The sequence below is a fragment of the Oryzias melastigma genome, linkage group LG7 (assembly GCF_002922805.2).
Source record: "Oryzias melastigma strain HK-1 linkage group LG7, ASM292280v2, whole genome shotgun sequence".
NCBI classification, from domain to species: domain Eukaryota; kingdom Metazoa; phylum Chordata; class Actinopteri; order Beloniformes; family Adrianichthyidae; genus Oryzias; species Oryzias melastigma.
Window position 1 is genome coordinate 25782807 of NC_050518.1, and position 23158 is coordinate 25805964.

A 23158-nucleotide genomic window follows, 5' to 3' on the forward strand; every position below is an offset into this window, starting at 1 on the left:
TTGAGGAGTGTTTAGACAACGTTCAGATGGTTTACAAACAGCCCTGTCACACGCCGGGAAGGCCCCGCCCACCCGGACAGAGGGGTCTGATGGAGACGGGAAACATCTGGACTCGGAGCTAAAGAAGCAGAATGGGTCCAGGACGGTTCTGGAAGGGTTCAGAACCATTCCTGTCTGTCTCATCCATCAGGCATGTCCAGGAACATTCTGGATCTTCCTTTATCATTCCTAATCTGTTATGAGTCCTCTTCAATCCCGGGTCACACTGTGAAGTCAATGTTCTGGATAATCCAATCCCAAACTCAGTCCACATTATAATCCTAGCTTCTTTCTGCTCAGAAGGGCTTTCCTTCCAAATCTGTAATAAAGAAACAGAGTTTGTTTCTACTGTGATGAATGAATCAAACACTTTAGGGGGAGGGGTTTAGTTTTCTCTTTTTTAAGTTTTCTTCTTTTTTTTGCAAATCACATTTGAATTTTAAAATCCAAAGAAAAATTACATTCTGGGTTCGATTTTTCTCAACAATCATCAAAAATGTTTGTTTTTGAGAACATGACTGACGTCCGTTTCCATCTTTTAACACATTTCTTTAAAAAATATCCTGAGTTTACAAAATCTGAATCTGATCTGGAAACTGAGTTTACTTGATCACACTGATGGAACATTGATCCATCTGTGTGATCAGCATTTATCCATCACCATGGCAACAGCAAACTAGATCTCAGTGGGTCTGAAGTGAAAAGCAAAGGTGGGAACAAAGTCATTAGATCATAACAAGAAATGGTTGATCCTGATCAACCCAACCTGAGGTTAGGAAAGCCGTTCTGTAAATTAACCCCATGAATCACAGAAAAACAAGAATCCCAGACAGCAATAAGAGTCTGCAGGTTCATTCTGTCTTCCTCACTCACAGAAGATGCTGTGATGAAGATCTGGCCAGTAAAGTCAATCATGACGTCACAGACCCTGCAGTGACCTTTGTTTGACCTCTGTTAGTGTTCAGAGAGGAAAAAGGATTCATTCATCGCGTCTGGATCCACGTTCTCTCCGTCTGTCAACATCAGGAATTTACTCCATCAGTTTAGAAATCCAGAGTCGAACAGGTGAACCTCAGGTGGGAGGAGCCAGAACTGTTCTGGACCAGGTGAGGCTCACTCACTGCTGTCAAGCTGTTCCTATGGAAGATGTGGTGTTTTTGTTGGAGCCTAAACCCACTGGGGGCGGGGCATCAGCATCACTGATGGTTCACATCCATGTGAACTTTGACGGCGTGTTAGACTCTCTGCCTCTGGGACTCCCACCCCCTGGGTGGGCCTTCTTTTTAATCAGCGCAGGTCCCACAGTGGGCTCTTGACTTTCAGCAGCAGCACGTGTTTTCCCTGGGGGGTTGCTGAACTGCTCTCCAAGAAGATGGGCCTTCAGAGACCAGGGAGCGCTTTTGAAGTTCTCAGCTGCATCCTGTTTGAGCTGCGAGCCGTTCTCAAGCTTTTCACTGCATCCTGAAGGAGCAGAGGTCTGAAGATGACGTGAAGCTGCAACATCACCACAGACCGGGACGGGACTTCAGCACAGACTCGTTCTGCTTTTCGTCTCTTCATGTTTTGGGACATCGTTCTTAGTGAAGGTTTTGGCGTCCCGTCCCTCTGACCGCCTGAATTTAATGGGTTTTAGGCCTTTGTTTAAGTCCCGCTGCAATCATCTTTTGCTCTTTTGTAATCTTAAAAGCTCCTCTGTTGTCATGCACCTTGGTGTATAAAATTAGCATTGCAACAAAAACGGTGAGAAACTTCTATCCAGCCGTACAGTTTGGAGCCAGATAACCGCTCAGCTCCTGATTCACGATTTGAACAATCCCTCAAGAATCATTTTCTCCATGCATGTCCTCCATCATCAGAGAAATGCTACGAGAACATGTTAGAAACGTCAAAATCATCATTTTTATTTTTCTCCATCCTGGTTTTTTTCATGTTTTTCTCCTAATAAAAAACAACTTAGAAATAACATTTTTGCTTAATATACATTTTTGGAAATCGACATTATTTACTAAATTTAACTCTTCAGCTGCAGATCTGAGCAGTTTTACAGAAAAATTGAAGAATGTGTGTTTAAATCACAGAATGATTCTATTAAAATCCGCTGCAGTGGATTCTTTCATCATCAAATGATCTAAATCTAGATTTTTTTTCCTCCAGATCTGCTAGCCGATCCGCTTGGCTGTCCCCTGCAGGACCCGGACCTCCAGCTGCTCCCGTTCAGCCAGCAGCAGCACCTCCCTGCAAACCTGCCCCTTTCCTTGTACAGCGCTCCGCCCTCCTCCACCTCCTCCCAGCTCTGCCACCCTTCATACCAGTGTGGCGCCGTCTGTCTGGAGGGGCCCTGCCAGCCAGGCCCGGATCCCCTCTGCGGGGGCCCGGTTCAGGGCTGTGGATCCGTGGAGCTGCCCCTTGGGCGGAGGTCCCGCCTGGGAATAGGGGGCAAGAGCAGAGGCCAGGATGAGCTGTGTGTGGTTTGTGGGGACAAAGCGTCGGGGTATCACTACAACGCCCTCACCTGTGAGGGCTGTAAAGGTACCTGAGATCATCTGAAGGCTTTTGCTTGGCTTCACAGCAAGGTGAGCTGCTGTTGTCCCCGCCCCCTGCAGGTTTCTTCCGGCGCAGTGTGACCAAAAAGGCAGTGTACCGCTGTAAGAGTGGCGGCAGCTGTGAGATGGACATGTACATGAGGAGGAAGTGCCAGGACTGCCGGCTCCGGAAGTGCCGCGCGGTGGGAATGCTGGCGGAGTGTGAGGACGTCTGCCTCCATACACTAACACAGAAACTCAAACCTGACACTGAAAATGGGGTTTGTGAACCTTGCAGGCCTCCTTACGGAAGTGCAGTGCCAGTCCAAGCGCCTGAGGAAGGGGATGAAGGATCGAGGACTGGAGGAAGACGACAGCACAGGAACCAGGAGCCTGACACCCACCGCCAGACTACCTGGACAGGTAAAACCACATGTGGGCTGCCGTCCTGCTGGAAGCCATACCCACACAGATCTTCTTGAAGTTAGGGGTGGAGTTTTGGCATCTGTGCCAATAACACAGGTAAATGAGTCAGACACGAAGTGCCTCTCTTCCACCTGGGCCTGACCGTTCTGCCCTCCACCTGCTCTAGGCTCCGCCCACCAGCCTGAGCAGAGAGCAGAGGTATTTGGTGGACAGGATGGTGGAGGCGCAGCGCTCCTGCAAGGATCAGGGAGGCAGCAGCTGGATGGTAGGTCAGCATAAAGCTTGACGTTCACAAAGTTCCTCCGCTGTCCTCACGCTCTTCTGACTGTGGCAGATTTCTGAGTGGGCGTGGTCAGAGAACGGGGGGGGCCTGCCTGCTGCGGTGTCGCCACAACTACAAAAGCTGCTGCAGTTTGCCAGGACGGTGCCAGGTACGGTCACCCTCCCCCTGGTCAGATGAGGATGAAGGTAAAGGTGCTCCTGCTGTTGGAGGAAAGCAGGTGCACCTTTATTCTGAAAGTCCTGAACTTTTAACCTGCATTCCCATCAGCAGGTTTCACTCCATTCATAAAAAACAATCATTTAGGTTTGAGCTGCTGTTTTAACACCTTAGTGTTTCAAAAATAAAATTCATTAGGATGACATGCGTCATGCTAAAAAAAATACTTGACTGATTTGAATTCAGAAGTTTGAGATTCTGTTTAAATGAAATTAATTTATGATACTTGTATTAAAAAAACAATTGTTTATCAAATTCCACATAAGTTGGGATTCAAACTGATCAAAGGTGAAACTTTTCTTCACAATTTTTTTTTTATTCTTACACAAATTGAAAGCAGCAAATAAAAAAAAAGTGATTGATTGATCAATATTGATATTCTTAGGTCAATTCGATCTCAATTAATTTTTTCCAAACCTTATTTCAAGCCAAAGGGTGCCTTCTTTTCTGCGGACTGCGATCTGCAACAGGATCGGGTGTTCGGGGGTTATGAATACGTCGGATCCAGGAGAACACACGTGTTCGGAAAACAAGCGGGACAGACCCTTCAGATCCAAACATTTTAGAAAAAAAATGAAAAATATATATTTAAAAAAAAAAATGTTGAAAATGAAAGTTATTGGCTTCTTGGATTTGAGACTCCAGTAGTAAACAAAGAGAAGGTTCTAGAAACAGACAGAAGTGATAAAGTTAGATTTTTGATTATCAGAAATTTCCAAACAGGAAGTGAAGGAAAAGATTGTGGTTCCGGGAAGAGACCAGGAAAATTCGGAACTCTGGCAGAAGAGAGGTCCTCCTAAATGTGTTCAGCTGGGCTTCCTGGTCCGGACGCATTTCAGAAGATACGGATGAGTGGCTTGAACGTTTAAAAATGTCCAGAAAAACATCTGCCAGCAGGTGAGGGGGAGATTTCTGGAGATGGAGGTCACCTCATGCAGATGTGGAGGTCACCTCATGCAGATGTGGAGGTCATCTCATGCAGATGTGGAGGTCATCTCATGCAGATGTGGAGGTCACCTCATGCAGATGTGGAGGTCACCTCATGGCTGCCCCTCTGGTTTGGGTGGGGGTCGTGGTGTCAGCTTGTGGTGTGTGAGGTCTGTTTGCTGGTGTGTTTTATGGCTCACTGGTGTTCTCAGGCTTTGACCTCCTGGATTTCTCGGAGCAGCACGCTCTTTTGTCCGCTTCCTGGCTGGAGGTGGTGTTTCTGCTGTCAGCGCAGCAGTTCTCCCTCAACCCGTTAAGCCCCAGTCCAGGTGAGAAACCACCGTCAGACGCCGCAGCCTTCCCACAGAAAGCTCTGTCTGACTGTCCTGGTCGTCAGCTCTGCAGCTCTTCAGCGTGTCGGCACAGAGCTGGTTCAGACACGCAGAGGTGAAGGACCACATGGTGGGGAGGGTGCTGATGTCCTCAGGTGAGCTCACAATCCCGCCTCCAGAAAATGAAACACAGCCTGTGGATGAACTTCTGACAGACTTCACATGTGAACAGGAAGCAGTGAGGATCTCCTCCGCCCAGTGCTTGGCTTCCTGCGTAGCATGGCGGCGCTGCAGGTCACGGAGGCGGAGTACGCACTGCTCACCGCCACAGCGCTGCTATGCTCAGGTGAAGCACCAGAACCACACATAGAACGGTGAGGCGCTCCTCGGAGCTGACCCGGCATTTCCTGTGCGTCTTCAGACCGAGCGTCTCTGCGGGCGGCCGGTCGTGTGGAGAAGATGCAGGAGCTGATCCTGGACCTGCTGTCCAGGCTGTGTGGGGGCCAGGCCCAGGGGGGGCCGCAGCGCTTCGGCCGCCTGCTGGGCCGGCTGACGGAGCTGCAGACTCTTCATCACAACTACCTCATTCTGATAAGAGGCCAACACGGATGAGGATCAGACCAAGGGATTCCTGAAATGACCTTTGACCTTACAAGCACTAAAGTCAAAACAAATCTCCACTGAATTTAAAAAATCTTTTTTATATTTTTAGTTCCTGTAAACAAACTTTCAGCACTTTTACTGATTTTTCCCAAATAAAGTGATAAAATCCAGTTATTCATCCCACTAATAAAAACTCTCCAGGAAGTTTCATTGTAAAAAAGAAACATTTGAAGAGACATTCCAAGTTCTCATAGAGTTTTTAATAAATCATTTTCCAAAATGAGGAAATACTGACAGGAGAAAATTAAGTGATTATCAGGAGACAGTTCTGTCATCTGCTGACGTTGTGTTGTGGGAATAAATAAAACCATGAGTGGGGCTGACAGTTTGACTCCAGAAACAGGTTTCTATCAAATAATGGGTTTTAAAACTTATTAGCTTTTGATTTAAATAAGTCGATCTCTGAATTTATCCAATATAGCTCTATTTCTTGTTTTAAATCTTTCATAAATAAACTATTTTTCTCTGTATAAAAAGAGAATTCAAATATAAAGAACGGCTCGTTTTTGTTCGCTGAGGATCCCCCCATAAGTCCCTCTGTGACTCGTCAGCTGATTGAAATACGCATTTAAAACAGCAACATTAAATTAAAAGGATTTCGTAATTACACATTCATATGTACAAAAGTGTGCCGTTAAAATGTACACGAGTTCTTTAGGAAAAGATGAACGTAGAAAAGGTTCTGTAAAAACATGGCAGTGATCATCTGTTGCTAGGCAGAGATTCTGTTGATATCCAGGCAGAAAAAATCCAAGACCTTCAAAATCCCAGACCGGGACACACCATTCCACCATGGGGTTTAGTGGCTTCACTTACAGCTCTGCTGTCAGACGCCAGTGTCTCTGTGATGTGGAGTCCTCCCCCGCCTTTAAAAGAAGTTGGGGGCCACAAAGCAGTGGCTGTGGCTGACTCGGCTCATGTGGATCATGGCCCGGTCGTACGCCACCTGCACGGACTTGCGGATGCTGGACTTGCGACCCTCCATAATGCGCAGCTTGTCAGCCGTGTCATCCACGCCCAGAGGGGTCATCTTGTCCCGGGGAAGCCACTGCCTGCAGAGCCAAAAAGACCCGGGTCAGTTTTCTGATGACGGAGGTCTTCTCTGCATACACACACTGCAAAGTGTCTGTGTGCTCCCTTCACTGACTGTTGGAGCAGGCCAACACCCCCACAGCTACAATGGGGCAAAAACGTATTTATTCAGCCACCAAATGTCTAAGTTCTCCCACTAAAAAAGATGAGTGTCCTGTAATACATCAACTATGGGAGACAAAATGAGAAAAAAATCCAGGAAATCCCATTGTCTGATTTTTAAAGAATTTGTTTACAAACCATGGTGGAAAATACGTATTTGTTCACCTACAAACAAGCCAGATTTATCAATATTATCTCTTTAATTTAATAAAATCTCAATCACAGGATGTAAAAAAAGTTTATTTTAGACTGAGTTTTATTACGGTGATCTCACAGCTGAACGGCAGGTAATAAATATTAATAAAGTAATTATGTTTTATTAATCACACTCGTTAACAGTCAACATTCACAGCCCTACTAAAAAGCCATGAGGCACTTATGACATCCTGAACACTTTTAGCACTCACCATGTCCGCTTGTTGTCAAAAAAAAGAACCAGGTAGAGTTTTTCATTGGCGTCCTCCTGTCTCTGCTCCCCCAGGTGCAGGACGTCCTTGGGTGGGACAGGTATGGGAACTCCATTGTGCAGTAGGCCCTCTTGTGGCATGTCTGGATCAATAATCTGAGAAAATTTAGGGCTATGTGAGCTCAGCCTTCAGAGGCTGGAGATGGAAGGAAACGTTCAGAGTTTACCAGCGCCGGGTATGATGGGTATCCGCGGCATTTGGCCCACACCAGCTCCAGAGGCTCCAGCTCCATGTCCCGCTCCGGTGTTTGGCTGCCGGCTCCTCAAAGACAAAACATACTGGAGTCACTTGATGAAAACAGGGACAGAAAAAGCTGATTCAGAGAAAACCAGAGAATACCAGAGTAATCGGAATCTCCATTTAGCATCTCAAAGAGAGGAACTTTGGAAAGAGCCGGTTTTCCAAGGCTTCGTTTGGGGGGAGAGCTGCTGTAAGACAGTAAATTATATTTCAGTTTCCATGTTGTTACCCAAAAGAAAAGCATCGAACACGCCGCTTAAAGAAACTCCAACTGCACCACAGTTTATTTTAATTGTAAAGAATCACAACTTTAGTTATCTTAGTTACAAAAATATGACGGAACACAAAGGACGTGTTAGAAGAGACAGAAAGGTAAAAGCATCCATCCAAAGAGAATCCCATTATTTTCCTAAATAAAATACCAAATTCACTAATGATTAAAAATATATTGTTTTGCTTTGTTGTTTTGTTTTTTATTTATTCTCAAACTGTGTGGTTGTTGGTGATTTAGCAAAATATAAACTGAATATTTGGAAATGTTTTAACTCTTGATTTACTCATGTTTGTGCGGAAACTTTGTCAAGTCTTACGTTTCTTTGTGCAGAACTGGACAGGACGCGGAGTCAGACCCGTCCACAACGCTGAAGCCATTTGTTAGTCCTGGAAGCAAAGAACAAAAAATTAATTCTAAACATTTAAACGAGAGAAAAAAAAGTCTTTAAAGCACAAAAGTTCTTTAACTTTAGAGCATGAGGGTTAAAGGGTTCATATCATGAAAAAACCACTTCTTGAGCTTTTAAGTGGAAACATTGAGTGTTGGTGTTAGTCTGGAGGCGGAGCTGGGACAGCAGAGTCTTCCTGAAAGGGGCGGTCTCACTCTGTAGCATCAGCATGTGAGGACCCGCTCGTTTTCGTGGGTATGTGAGGGGCTGCTGTTGAGAGTGTAGGTTTTTACAGGATTACTCAGAAATGCTTGAATGGATTAAATACCACTTTGGGGTTCTTTACAGAGAGGATTCAACAGTATAATGCACTTAAAAGCTCAAAAAGTTGGTTCTTTATGGTATGGCCCCTCAAACAAAGCCTTTTAAACAAAGGCTGATCTAAACTCACAAGTTCAGACTGTAATTTTAGTGTTTAACAGTATTCGGTTCTATTTTCTGAATTTAAGTTGTGAAAAACTGTTAGATTGTTATGATTTAAAGTGAAAAAATGTGGATTTGCATCACTTCAATTCTAACAGGAACTATGTTTTCCTACCAAAAAAACAACAAGAAACACATTGATTTGCAGATTAGATTTTCAGAGCCATCCTGATGGACAGCAGTTGGCTCTGAAGAGCATGTAAAGGCAGTAACAGGAGCAGAAACTGGTGCTCTCACCACTTTCCAGCGTCTGCATCCTCTGCAGCTCAGGATCTGAGCACAGGTCTTGTGTGGACAGGAGAGGGGGTCCTGGGCTTTTCTGCGGGGTCTTGGTCGGGGTGGACAGAGGAGTAGTGGAGGGGGTTGTTGAGGAGGAGTTGGGTCCTGTGAAGTTGTGTTCCTCCTGTGCTCCTTTCCCATTCCATAAAGTCCTGTCTCTTTCTCGGAAGAGCTTGGCACCATTTTTTGCTTTCTTAAATAACACAGAAGTCCGGCGCCCCACGCCCCCGGTGGAATGACACGGTGGAGGATTGTGTGCCGTCAGGCCGTTGGACACCTCCTGACCGTGCAAATGTGGCGCTGTAGACCGTTCCTGGTCCTCAATGCTGTCAGAGGGGCCGCTTGACACATCGCCGTCCATCTTCAGCCGCTTGCAGGGCCAACCGGGGGGCTCCGCTGTGATGGGCCGCAGCGTGGGAGGCTCCAGAAGTGTGTCCCCCCGTCGCGGAGGAGGAGCCGGGCCTGTTGGTTCCAGTGTTGGGGGGGAAGTGGATTTGAGGTCTTCTGAAAGATGAGGACAGAAAACTTTATTTCAGCCAGAGTGAGTGTGACATGGTTGCGGGGGTGCGATGCGGTGGCGCTGCATTCACACTTCAGGGGTTCAGAGCTAACCGTCACCCAAAGTTGAAGAGTTCAGGAAAACATGGAGGACCTTTTCTTTCAACAAAAGTGAACGATAATGCTCTCACAACTGTACACCAGCAACATGGCAGAATGACACTTCCTCTGACTCATGACTGTCATCATCATGCTTTGCTGTCATCTCTGAGGCCGACAGGTTTGCTGTCAGAAGTGGGATGGTATGACATGACTGCATGTGGCCAATGGAGAGTGGTGAGTCCATGAGAGGGATGTAGAGAGGAGGTGCAGACACTGGGAAAGAGGAGTTTGTGAGGCAGCCATGGCTAACGAGACTCTGTGGGCCCCTACTTACTAGACTGGAGACAGTGGGGTGGTTGGGGTTGGTGCGTGGGGGGGGCCCTGGCTCAATTACCTGAGGACAATGTTCCATTAGCTCATGTTCACAACCGGGTCTCAGCGTTCAAAAAGGTGGCTCCAAAGGCTCAAGCTTCAGAAACCGGTTCTGTCGTAAACCTCCCACAGTTCTCTCACCTTTGTCGGAGGACAAACGGCTGTTCTCCGTCTTTGCCGCTTTTTCATCACCGTCGTCTTCATCCTCCTCCTCCTCTTCCTTAAGATGCCCATTGAGGAGGCTGTGGCGGGGGGGCTGGCCCTGCCTATAGCGAATACTGTTGATCTCCCGACGGAGGAGGCGCATGCGGCGGGTTCGGGCGCCGCTGCAGCGCATGGAGGTGACAAAGTCCAGCTTCTCCAGGAGCTCCTTCAGCTGGTCTTCCACGCTCATGTGGAGCCGGTTATTGGGATCCAGCACACTGTCGACTGAGTGAAGCAAGACATTAGTCCAACAACAGCATCACATGTCAAATGGTGTTGCACGATAATATGGGTTACTGATAAATATCGGCTGATATTGGACATTATGACATCACGCTGATGATTCCGATATGAAAAAAATTTGCAGATAAAATGCAAAGACAGCAAACGCATGTAGATGGCAGAGCTGGCGCTAGCAAAAAAATCCAAAGGTGTATTTATCTAAAGTAGATGCAGACAGCGCGCGCTGTCTCAGATGTAGTAAAAACTTAACAGAAATGGCGGGAACAGCAGCAACCTGTCCAAACACCGCGCTAAATACACCGGATTCTGGCGGAGAGGTATGCTTGATTCTAATCTGTCAGAAATCAAGCCTGCCTATGTTTTTGAAAAGGTAATTTTTATGAGCAACCATTTATTTTGCTCATCAGTTGAAAACAAAGCAGTAATTTTTGCACTTTGAGATTAAAGTATTTCTTTTGCATATATTATATTGGGCATTATTTGTATTGACAAAATGTTCTTGTAACATTGCTATTTAAGTCAAAGTCTTAACATTTGTTCTGACCATTAAATGCACTTTCTCTATTTACAGATGTATGACTGAAAAAGCTAATAGTGTTTGTACCAGCTGTAGTTCAATTTATTTGAAGGTAAAACTAGTTCAGCAAATTTGTTGGAATACATAAGAGCCATGCACTCTTACTTTGTACTTGTAAATAGTTTTTTCTCAAGTTTAAAAAAAAATATTTGTTGATTATCAGCATTGATATCGGTTGCAAGAGGCTGGAAAACATTGGATATTGGTATTGGTTGTAAAAAGTCTATATCGTGCACCACTAATGTTAAAACCCATCTCTAAAGACTGTGTGACACCTTAGTAGCTGTTAAGACTGTCACAAGAAAACACTAAACTAAATCAGCCAAAGCTGCAACAAACGATTACTTTAATAGTCGACAATTACAATTTACAATACACAAATAGTCGACTAATACGTAAGCTGCATCTAAAAAACATCTTAACTATGATTAGCTTTACAACTTGATCTGTTTAAGCTATATGCTAACTAAAAATAAAGACAATTAGGATGAAAGTGTATTAACCCTTTAATACCTGAGGCGTCACCAGTGACGCTTAAACACAATATCTTTAACATACTTTAACTTTTCAACCGTTAACAAAATAATTCCTGTAGATTATGAAGGAGAAAAGCGGCGTGGAATTATCATGTTAACAGTTGAAAAGTTACAATAAATCAAAGAGCCTAAACACTGGAGTTCTAGTGTTAAAGAGTTGAACCTTTAATTAGTTTCTGTCATTAAAACCAGATTTAGATCAAATGAGGTTAGAATCTGAATCAAATAACTATTTTTCTCTAAAGATAAAGTTTTGATCTCTCTGACTCAAATAGAACTAAAGTTCATTTTGGGGTTCTGGACGTTCACAACTGTATTTAACTTCTCTAAACTCTGACTCTATAGAATTCCAGACTGTCCGATGTTCTTGCTGGTAGCAGGAAAGTGATGACACTTGATCTCTTTAGAGAGCAGATGTTCCTTCAGAGATATTTCACTCTGATGGGGGAGATAGAGGTTGCAGGGATGCAAACAAACATTTAGCTAGCAAGTTTGTGCTAATGTTAGCTTAGCTCAGTGACGTGAAGTCAGGGGAGGCAGAGTTTCACCTGCAAAACATAGCTTAAAAAATGCATTAATTACATAAAATGAATGTACTTTTTAAAAGGTAAAATAAAATGCTATTTTTTTAGAAATGTCTTTTCTATACCATTTTCTGTGTGGGTTTTCAACGTTTCTTCAGTAAAAAAGCAGCAAATTTACAAATTTCCTGTTCAAATACTCCAAACGGCGCTGAGTGAGGCAGCTGTAGCCCCACCTCCCCAGCACCCCACACACTGACACATGTGCAGTATTGCTTCGGTCTTTCTATCATCATATAAGATGCTTTATTTTAAAATTACCTAATTTGCTAGTCTCTCGCCTTCTGGCTGATTACATTGGTTTCAGTTTGTGGCTCATTTAGTTTTTTTATTCACTAAAATGAGAAAAAAACACTAAGTGCGGCAGACAGTCCGCCTGCCTCACCACAGTATGCATGCCACAAGGCAGAGGGCGCTGGTGAGCCCAGAGAGTGTATGTGACACAGCAGATAAAGAATAATAGGTATAGCGGCAGCAAGGCAAGTGAAGCCGTCCAGTTACTCTTTAATATTGTTTAACCACAATTTCTAAAGGAAGGATTTAGTTTTTAAATCCCTAAACTCAAGAATTTGTTTAGATACGTCACTGGTAGTGGTCTTCATTGAGATAGAGATTGAGTCTGAAATCCCTCCCTAGTCCCTAACTACTAAGAACCTACCTTTTAAAGGCAATCCGGACACTATGGTCACGACTTTTCTTTTGTTTTTCCAAACGCCTGATATGACATAATTGATTTCATGAAGTCAAAATCGATTCAATACGAACATTTCCCAGCATTAATTTCTGACTCCATCATGTTCTGATGGTGAAAATGTAGATGGTTTATTCAAAAAATACATTTAAACATGTTTGTTTGTTCGAAATTGTTTAACCGCAATGCATTGTGGTCTATCTTCGCTAATCTAGTGAGCATTGATGAATGCTAGTTTTTATGCAAAGACTTTTGGGAATTTCTAGTGCACTTGATTTTGGAATTAGTAGATGTATACAGCACTAGAAAATGGTGAACACATTATATAGTGAGTAGGGGGGAATTCAGACACAGCTAGAGAGACTTCTAAAACTGAGGAAACAAAAGGAAGACTTCTACAAACAGGTTATTCATGTGTTTCTTCAGAAGGAGCAGCACAGACTTCATTTGTAAGTAAAAGTACGTCTATAACAACAATCTTGGGGATTTTTTTTTCCTATACTACAGTTTGTAAACAGAAGCAAAATGCTGAAATCAAATTTTAAACAACACATTTTAATTGTTGTCAATCAAACGGTGAATCAGCTGCTCTGTAGAGTTCATATGTCTGTAAATCTGACTGATGACGTCAGTGCCTCACCAGCCATGTACGTCACCGCACGTCACTGACTTAAACTAGACTTTAGCGTAACTACACGGTGATCCCTCTTCAGCGTCATCATACTCAGTCACAACGTGCTTCCTCTTCAGGTGTTCATGATCACCATAGTGCTGCTGTGGAACACAAGTTCTGTCTAGCAGATATTGCGTTGGACACTTCGGTCTTGTCTTTTATTTTTTTATCTTTCCCACTTTCAGGCTCCGTTGGTGTGTTGTTATGGTACCCAAGTCTTCCTAGAACTTCCTGTGACATCACAACTGACCCGGATTAGAACCACTGCACGTGTGTGTCAAAGAGAATAGCAGACGTTACAAAGCGTGCACTGTAATTTTGAGATATAAAAAAGACTAATTGACCATTAAATTAGTCGTTATAGTCATGACTAATCAACACATCGTTGCAGCCCGACAACCAATCAATCCAAATTGGTCTTCAATCCAGAACCTTGCATCTGCAGAAATTGCGGTCACAAAGACAAAGATCGTCTCTGTGTCTTACCGTCCTCCCAGGTGCAGCTGTAGAAGTCTCTCTTCTGGGGAGACTCTGCGAGGTGCATGCCACTGTCCAAATCCAGGCCAATGTTTGTGGCTTGTCGTTGGGCATGACGCAAAACGGCGCCCCCTAAGTCCCGGAGATGTAGTGCGGCTCTGTGGAAGACGGTGTCACTGGCATTGTAGAGGAGGCAGTTGGACACCATGAGGTTGAAGTCTGCCTCCAGGTCGGACACTGAGCGGTAGAAATGGCTTTCAAGCTTGGAGCGCATGGTGGAGAAGTCCATGGGATGGCTGATAAACTCCAGGTAGTCAGGAACCTGCGAACAAACCAAAGCTGCTCAGGAGACTGAAGACTCCAGAAAACACAAACCAGACATGCGCTCCAGCACGAAAACTGATGTGATCCAACCTTTTTAAAAAACTTATTTTAGTCTTTTACCTTCTTGTTTTTCCCTGTTGTTTTTTTCTTTTTTTTTCACTTATTTTTACTGATCTGAAAAATGATCTGAACTGTGACCCTAAAACTGTGACACGATCCAAACCGTGAGTTCCGTGATGCGTTACACCCTAGTGAACACTGTAAAATCAGATGATCAAACATGTAAACTAAACCAACTGATGACCATATGATCGCTGCAGAAACGACCTTCAGGTCCAAGTCTTAGAAATTACCGTCTGCCACCCTTCGATGTCTGTGACCATCAGAGGCAGCGAGTATCCATTGAAACCACACACCGCTATCTTTAGTTTATCAATGCATCACATGAGCTCTGACGTTCAGCGTCTAAACAGGATTTATTCAGTTTCAGTCAGTCCCATTCAACTCTCAGCCATGTATGTGAGGCTGCATGAAGAAAGGAGAAGGAAAGTTTTAAGTCTTTTTTTCTTCTTTTCAAACGTTCTATAGAAACACAGACCGCAGGTTAATGTCATTTGTGTTTCTCCTCTGCCCTTTTAAAGCCCTTCCAGCTTCTCATTAGTCAATCTGCTTCCCGCACAAACATACTATACACTATACACTGTACAGTAGGGGTGTCCCAATCAGGTTTTTTTTTGGGCACAAACCGATTCCGAGTCATTTGATTTTGTGTATCTGCCGATACCGAGTCCCGATCTGATACTTTTATAAGACATTTAAAACATGAATAAATTAAACAAACAGATTAGTGTTGTCCCTCATTTATATTTCAATAACCTTCTTTTATCATTAAAAACTTCAATAAAACACTTCTGTGAAGTAGCTTTAATAAACAAGTAAAAATAGAGCAAATATAAACTAGGAAAGAAAATATATTAATTTCTTGTTATACAAGTGATAATTAGTCATGTGAGAAAGTTTAGTGACTTTAGCTTTAACATCTTTAGAGCTATTGAACATTTTTGACCAAATGTGATTCCTGTTCTCATTTAGAATTCTTAAAAATAAATTATGATTTTGTTTTAGCATGAATTTGATGGTGAGTGTTCATGAATAGCTCATATCATTAGAACCATTTATTAGGCTTTTTTTTGTTTTTGTTTAAGATTCTCTTTTAAGTTCTTAAGACATCACATTTTCAATTTGTTTACCACTGTAGTTAATTTTCTTAACTTTTATTTCTCTGTTAGAGCCTTTATAGATTGTTGTTTGTGTTAGTTTAAAGTATTTTTAAAAGAGTTATTGATCCCAGAAGTCTGAATCTGTGATCATCTATCTAGCTTGACTGAATTGTTTTTGTTGTTCTCCTGTTTAAACTGCTGCTGTTTTCTAGGAATAACATTTTCTGATCTGTTCATGACATGCAGACTTCTAGTGGAGTATTTATCTGGAATAATAAGATTGAAATATAACGTGCTGATATATTAAGAATAAATGAAATATCTGATACTGATCGGGGGACAACATCCGATATCGATCGAGTCATCAACCACGTGACCGGGCCCGATTTTTGATCACGTGATCGGATCAGGACATCCGTACCATACAGGTTAGACTGAGGACAAAGGGTTCACTTCCAGATTTCAAAGCCCTAACCTGTGAGCCACATTATGCATCCACAAGGCAGTATGCTAGCAGTAGAACTGACTGCTGCAGTTCAAAGGAAAACCTGCACTTCCTCCATGTGACTGAACCGTGTCAGGGAAACGTGAACAAGCAAAGACGGATTCAGCTTGTAATCCTACTTCTTTTATACAAACTGGCTGGCCAAAAATGTGGGCCGTGTCCTTCTCTTGAAGTTGGTCCAGAGTTGAGCGAAGCAGCATGAGCATTGGGGTCAACTGCATCTCCAGAGCCGCCTGTTGAACTTTGACCTGCAGTGACCAGAGAACATGCTTTTGTTTAGGAAGAAAACAGGATTTCACTGAATACTAAAACCTGCTGGGAACAAATGTAATCATGAGGGACACTTTATAAACTAAACTTAGCTTCTTTGTTATCTATGTTCCGATTTCCTTTTAAAGGCCTGAATCTAAAGTGTGACTCGGGGTCGTCATAATAAACCCATTTACGCAGTCTTACCTGCTCTCGTTTGAGTTTCTCTCTCTTGCGGATCAGCTCCACCAGCAGCCGCGCCTTCTCCAGATCATGCCGCAGCTTCTGCCAATATCTCAGAGCTTCTCGTGCAGCAGAAAGCCTTTCATCCACTTCAGGCTACAAAGGAGAACTCTCTTTAGAGCTGGAACCTTTACCCATTTTTAAAGAGCAAACCCTTTTCCTGTCATCATTAAAACATTAAAGGTTTTGGCCTGACCTGCTCTGTATTCCTTTGGGAATGGACGTTCGAGTGCAGACGCCGGACCAGCGGAACGCCGTTTCTGGACTGGCGCTTCAGTCGCCAGTAGTTGTACAACCTCTGTAAGAACTGGCTTTTCCTTTGGAGGAAGATTCCTTTGCAAATGCTATTCAACCTGAAAAACAGAAAACAGGTTTTTAGGATTTTCAACACATCAGATGTTTACACTGAACATCCCTGCTTATTTAGAATGGCTTCTCATGCAAAAACCTCTGCTTTAAAACCGGTACTTTTGACATCAGTCAGTTTAAGCATCTAGAGGGTCAGTCCTGATACCACCACTCTGTTTCTGATGGACCAGGGGGCTTTATTAACGCAGAAAACACAAAGTTGTTCTTCATGGAGAAGATCTACACAGCTCTGCAGCAGCAACATTTGAAGATGGAATTTATCCAGGTTGGAGAGGCCTGAGATTCTTTGAAGAACATCTATGGTGAACTGTTAGTGTGATCATGTAAGCCACGTTAGAAAACCCTTCACAGCTGATTTACAGCTGATTCCTGCTGCAGGACTGTGATCTTCTACTTTAAAGAGCCCATACCATGAAAGTCTACTTTTTGAGCTTTTAAGTGTATTATACTGTTCAATCATCACTTTAAAGAACCCAAAGCAGTATTTTGATCCATTCACACATTTCTGAGTGCTCTGCCTGTATATCGAACAACTGAGCTCCGCCACAGGAGCAAAAGCCATCGATCTGCCCAGAATGTATATCGCCATCGCCCAAAAGTGGCTGGATGAGCTCTGAGAACCTGCAGCTCAAACGGGTAAAGGAAAAAGATTAAAGTTCTGGACAAAAAGGCTTGGTTTGGATTAGTATTTTATCAGCTGATAGGGCTGTGGATCATTACTTTGGTGGCGATCCGATTCGATTCACGAATCAAGCTCAACGATTCACGAGTCGAACCACGATTCTTATTTTTTATTATAATGTTTATTGCTATGTGTACGTCTATTTACTAGATGGATGAAAATTGAAATTATTTGTATTTAATCATCATTTATACCTTAATTCAGAACAGGAGATCAAAATGAAAAAAACTGATAAAAAAAAACAAAGATTCAGATAGAAAGAAATTATGTCACTTTAAACTTTTTTTTTTCAATCTTCTTGTTCAGCAGTAAAACAACAAAAGGATAAAATCACTGCTGTTTTGGATCATTTAACAACAAAACCTGAAAATGTTCTCCACAGTTTTCTATCCTCAAAGTTCTTCAGTATTTTACGTTCTAAGCATCACACATTGGTGCAGAGCCCGTATGAAAAGTCTTTTTTTTGCTGCAGAATCAGCTGATTCATGTTGATTACATCCTCTTTCAGCAACACGAGGCTGTTTCTTCAGAATAAGCTGGAGTTTCGTTAATTGCGTCAAATGTTGAGGAGTTATCATAACCAAAAGAATGTAAACACTGGAGCTAAAGCTCCGATGTTAAAGTTAATTCATTTTTTCAGAAGTTATGTCTGTGAGCGGAACTTCCGTCTCAGTTTCTGAACAGAAAAAAGCTCTCGCTAGTTTTACTTTGAAAACCGGAAGCTTCACCGTCACGAAGATGTGTTTACTTCCGGTGGCAGTACGGCGGCTCTTTCGACTTTATTTTAGTTCGTAGACTTAAAATCCTATTTTAATCTGCATTTCAGAGCAAATATACATCGTCCCCAGATGATATTTTAATCGTATTTTACTACAATTTACTACATTTATAAAGATCGCGAGCCAGCGTTCTTGGACGTCGCGAATATCCATACTCGAATTTTCAGGAGCAAACTCATTACAGCCCTACTGACCGAGTCACTGAAAACGGCCCGTGCCCAAAGCTGAAAGGGACGCAGCGACCCGTCAAACTTCAGGTATTTACATATTTGCTGTGCCGCTCGATTTGAACCTCTCTGCTCAATTCGCCTCAGAGCGCACCTGAACCATTGATTAACATTGGAGCTGCGAGAATCACGTTCAGAGTGAAAGCACCTTAATATTCTAAAAACCTGCACTCTCAACAGCAGCCCCTCCCATACCCACGAAAACGAGCAGGTCTTTACGATCTGATGTCACAGAGTGAGACCGCCCCTTTCAGGAAGACTCTGCTGTGCAAGCTCCGCCCCCAGTCTAACACTAACACTCAATTTCTCCCCTTATCCAGTGATGATCAGCAAAAAACTTTCATTTTACATGGAGAATATCGTAAATCTTCCAGTTGTGTCCTTTTTTCAATAAATTCCAGCTCAAACAGGTGTTTGGTACTTTAGATGCGGGGCTCCTCCCTGGTCAGACATTGGGTTGTGAACCAGTTTAGCGATGGCCGGGGCTACAAAAGGCACATATGCGTATGTTAATCTATCTTTGATAAAGTTGTGATATTTAGTTTTGTGGGAGAAATGCAGACTTGTTGCCAAAAAACAGCTCTAGGAGGACATCACCAAGCACGCAGCGGCAGGTGGAGCTCCAGGTAGCAAAAAACTAAAGAAAATAACTAATATTTCATAAATAATTTGTTCTTTAGTGGTCCAAAGGTAATATATGATCATATATATGGATATAGTTTATTCTGAAAGGATTAAGAAAATGGTGTCTGGACTGCAGCAGATAGTCCCAGACATTATAACTTTTAGTATTTAGTAGGGCTGTCAGATTTGTCGCGTTAAAAACACGTTAATCTGACATGTGCTTGACGCCAACAATTTTTTTGACGCATTAATCGCGGACTTTCTCATACGTGCCTTTCCATACCGCGCGCGGGCGTCCCGCCCTTTAACTCACTGGCTGCTCTCACTCGATCACGGGCGGGTCTCCAACCACCGAGCTGCGAGCTTAAACCGGCCGGCGCTAGGACCTGGAGAGCTCCTGCACTCTAACGCGGCTCCGGTTCGCGTCCAGTACCACGTCTGGTGATACCGGCTCGCGTCCGGCGAGCTGCGGACCCCCGACGTTCCGAACAGCAAGCTCACCGGGGGACGTTTTAAATGTTCTGGAGGTTTAAGCGTGATCCAGCCCCAGCATAGCGGTCTGTCTGCCGGCATATTCATCCGTGAACTCCGCTGGACACGTCGCTGCATCGAGCTGCAGCCAGAGAACGCGGCGGCAGTAACAGACTGTCAAACTATCCACAGAGTATCCCGCTTTTCTCAGTCTTTAAGGTTTTAAAAAACAAAAGTTCATTGGAAATGATAAATCTCTATTTCATTTATTACTGTAGTTCAGCAGAGGAGGAAAAGATTTGGTCCTGACAAAAAATGAACATGAAAGTGTTATGGAAATGTCATTTTTGATGTTTTTATTTTATTTTACTGAACGTTGATTGAAGTTTTGAATTTAAAATGCCCTTCACTTACACTTGGGCTTTTGTTAGGCATTTTATGTTACAGCCTTTTATTGTTAAGAAAGTTTATCTCAATACAATGTTACAAAATAAAGTATTTCTGATGAAAACTATTAATTTTGTCATTCTTGTTTTCATAATTAATGTAGAACTGCTAAATTCCACGAAGCACACATTTTTTTCCTTAAAAAAAGGCCACATGTAAATTTGCGATTAATCGCGAGTTAGCTCTGGACAAAATGCGATTAAAAATTTTAATCGCCTGACAGCTCTAGTATTTAGGGATGCAGTGAATGAAGACATGAAGGTGGCTGGTGTTAGAGTGGAGGATGCTGAAGACAGGCTTAGATGGAGGAAACTGATTCGCTGTGGAGACCCTGAAGGGAAAAGCCCAAAGGAAAAGAAGAGTACTTAGGGAGGGAATTGAGACATGGCTGTAGCTACCATCACTCTGTTGTAGATCAACCTTTAAAGTTCAGCTGCCTGAAGAACAGAATCATGTGAACTCAACCATCAAACTCAAATGTTTGCTGAACAAAAATATGGATCCACTGACCTGCTGGTGGGTATCTGAGGAATTGCAACTTGTAATGAGCCCGTGTGTTTGGGCGATGCTTCTTCAGCCTTCTTCCCTTTCTTTTTATCACTCTTGTCATCCTCTTCTGGCTTTCTGCCTTTTTTTGGTGTGACTGGACCGACTGTGTAGGCGCTCTGTCCTCTACTAGCCCTCCCTCGGCTCCCCACCACCCGTCCTTCCGTCTCTTCGTCTGACCCTGCGTCCTGCCCCGGCGGGGAATGGGCCTCGCAGAACGCCGTCTTCTTCACAGAGAATGTCGTTCCGTTGACGTTTGTTTCTCTCACCGGCTCGATCTTCATGAACAAGCCAGCGCGCTGAGCACACGTCACGTGAAACGCTGTGTAGCAGTTGGCCTTGTGACACTGAATAGATGCGCCGCGGCCTTTCTGCTTGCACAGGTAACAGGTCAGTTTCCAGCGCGCTGGGGGAATATTACTCACTCCTTCTACTGGCTCCAGAAATACCGTGTTGGCAAAACAGACCTCAGGTATCCATATAGCACAGACCACGTGTGCCCATCGACCATCGCTGGTTTGCTTAAAGGCGCCGCCGCGATTTGGACACAAAACACAGTCAACTGGTTTCTGAGGAGACTGCAGACAGCAGCGGCACAGCCACTGGCCCTCGGGGATGTAGGGGACCCCATAACACTCCTGGTGCACAGCCAGGTTACAGGAGTCACAGAAGAGAATGACATTACTGTTGAGACATTCATCGTCCAGGCACACACAGCAGAAGGCATCGTCATCAATAGAGCTCTGAGATGGCGCCCGGCTGCGGGCTTCACGGTACGCTTCTTCCTCCAGCTGATCTATCAGAAGCTCAAAGGTGTCCGGGGAGACAGCCGAGGAACCGTCGGATGTCCGGCCAGCATTGACCATCTCCAGCCAGGCGGTGTCTTCCTCATCCATGTCATATTCTGCCTTTCCTTCATGCTCCTCACTGGAGGGTTCGATGTAACGGTAGTATGCTGCTGGTAGAGGAGGAGCTTCGACAGGCGTGAATGTCTCCTGGACGCTGAACTTAGGTTCTGGGAGAGTCACATGGTTACCGTGTGATGAATTTAGCTTTTCTGAAGACAGTGGCCGAGCACCGGGGCAGTGGTTCTTGGAGGGCTGTGTTGACCTGATGGAGAAACATTTGGAGTCTTTCTTTCGACCTCTTGGTATGATGCGTTTGCGGGGTGTTTGGGCACTGCTGGTGGGGGATGATGACTGCTCGCTGTTCTCTTTGTTGCTGTTGCACTCACTGATGTCCTGAGCCATCATTTCATCCTCCGTGATGACCTCCAAAGGCTCCACGACGGAAATACGGTGGAGCCTTCCGTCCAATTCCACCTCCACCACTTTCTGAGCCTGAGCATAAGAAAGAGTCTCTCGGGTGGGAGAGGCTTTAAGGCTATAAGGAGAAGGGGATCGCTGGCGGCCAGCCCCTCTCCCAGCAATCGCTCCATTGGACCTAACATCTGCTTCACCTCCTGGGCCCACCTGGCCTTTCTGACGTGGTTTCCTCATAGGCTGCTGATCCCACTCCTTCCTGATTAGAAAAAAAAGTAATGTCAAGCAACAAATGTTGGAATTAAAAACACTTTCTTTTGTTAGACAAAGCAGCTTTAACTACAGATTTACCCGATATATGAACAAAAAGTTAGCTTATAAACACCGACACAAAAACACCTGTTCTGAACTGAGCTTCTGTGTCAAACAATATTATAAACATTCTCCAAAACATTCGGTAGACTATTGGTTAACAAACGACATACAATCATAAACTCATAAAATCATTTGACTACAAACAGGAGGCATTTTACATGAGAACATAGACAGAAAACTTTCTAAAATAAAGTAGTAGATTATTCTCGACTATTGAGGTTCACCACAACAAATAGTTAACATCCAATCAGATTACAGTTTAAGGATGATTGGCGCGTCAAAGAGCCAATCAGTGTCACGAATACCAAGGTCTCCACAGACCACAGTCCTTCCTAACATGTCAGCCATATTTACAGTTTTACGCTGTTAACTCAGACAGATTTCATTCTGACAGCACTTTAAAGAAGCGATTCTGATTTTATCAAGTTGGAATAAAATCAGCGAGCTAACGTGACGGCTAACTGGCACAAAATACCGAGAGGGAAACAAACAAATCTGCTAACTTTCAGATTGACAGAATGCCAAGGCTTTAGTTGTCTTATTTTATTTTCAAACACTGACACGATTTAACACCATTCCGAGACGAAAAACACCGGAGTTTACAGTCGTTAACAGCATGGAGCTTAGAGAGCCAAACATCTCTGCTGTCTTACCCACCGACTGACAGCCGGCGCTCGGAGCCGCTCTCACAGAAATGGTCGCCGATCCCGGCGCCTCCGCTCCCCTCTCGGGGCTAACAGCTACCGCTAGCCCGTCTTAGTTTGCTCCTCCAGCCGGTAGATTTCGTCAGAACTCAGCACTTCAGTTTCCTCACAGTTCGGCGCTTTAGAGGCAGACAGCGGCTCCTCCGGACACACTGAATTCATTAATGCTATGTCTACAATATCACGGGAGGAAAGCGGTTCTTGACGAAGTAATTTTGTTAGAGATATGCTAGCTTTTCAGCTAGTTAGCTAGCTGTTTGGGGATTTGCGCTTCACAAGCCAAAATAAACTACAACTTCCGGCTGTGGATTATAAAATAAAATACTGTTGACTTTGGCCTGGAAGGTTCTCCACTTTATTACCTGTTCTAATATTTAATTAATAGACGAATGTAAGAAGAGCGTTTGTTTGTCTCATTTCTGAAAAATGTTTGTGTCTCAGAAC

The 23158-nt window shown here is 43.8% G+C and overlaps 2 protein-coding genes across 11 annotated transcripts in view; one reads left to right on the forward strand and one right to left on the reverse strand.

Annotated features, from left to right (window-relative positions):
* Positions 1-5536, forward strand: part of nr1h5 (nuclear receptor subfamily 1, group H, member 5) — a 7207-nt gene extending 1671 nt beyond the window's left edge. The window contains exons 2-10 of one of the 3 annotated variants that reach the window (XR_004948232.1): positions 2194-2568; positions 2643-2783; positions 2860-3083; positions 3154-3252; positions 3322-3418; positions 4626-4742; positions 4819-4900; positions 4978-5091; positions 5167-5201. Coding sequence is in view for 2 of the 3 variants with exons in the window: in XM_036212927.1 (XP_036068820.1) it covers positions 2194-2568; positions 2643-2783; positions 2860-3083; positions 3154-3252; positions 3322-3418; positions 4626-4742; positions 4811-4900; positions 4978-5091; positions 5167-5357 (1448 nt within the window). In the remaining variant the exon portion in view is untranslated. Of the gene's footprint in view, positions 1-2193; positions 2569-2642; positions 2784-2859; positions 3084-3153; positions 3253-3321; positions 3419-4625; positions 4743-4810; positions 4901-4977; positions 5092-5166 lie in introns of all 3 variants that reach the window. The other 2 variants (XM_036212927.1, XM_024293011.2) reach the window with 2 other exon arrangements.
* A 53-nt stretch (positions 5537-5589) lies between these two features.
* brpf3b (bromodomain and PHD finger containing, 3b) lies at positions 5590-23087 on the reverse strand. 8 transcript variants are annotated; one of them, XM_036212925.1, is made up of 13 exons: positions 22668-23066; positions 20338-21894; positions 16425-16581; positions 16193-16324; positions 15856-15984; positions 13697-14009; positions 9847-10134; positions 8692-9237; positions 7900-7969; positions 7409-7494; positions 7236-7327; positions 7010-7164; positions 5590-6460 (listed from the first exon to the last, which is right to left on the reverse strand). In XM_036212925.1, the coding sequence occupies exons 2-13, from the start codon at positions 21870-21872 to the stop codon at positions 6277-6279; spliced, it is 3687 nt and encodes a 1228-aa protein (XP_036068818.1). In that variant the 5' UTR covers positions 21873-21894; positions 22668-23066; the 3' UTR covers positions 5590-6276. The 8 variants fall into 8 exon arrangements, with proteins under 8 accessions (XP_036068818.1, XP_024148777.1, XP_024148774.1 ...); XM_024293009.2 differs by having other exon boundaries at positions 7236-7330; positions 22668-23064; XM_024293006.2 differs by having other exon boundaries at positions 7409-7497; positions 22668-23063.
* Between the last annotated feature and the right edge of the window lie 71 nt (positions 23088-23158).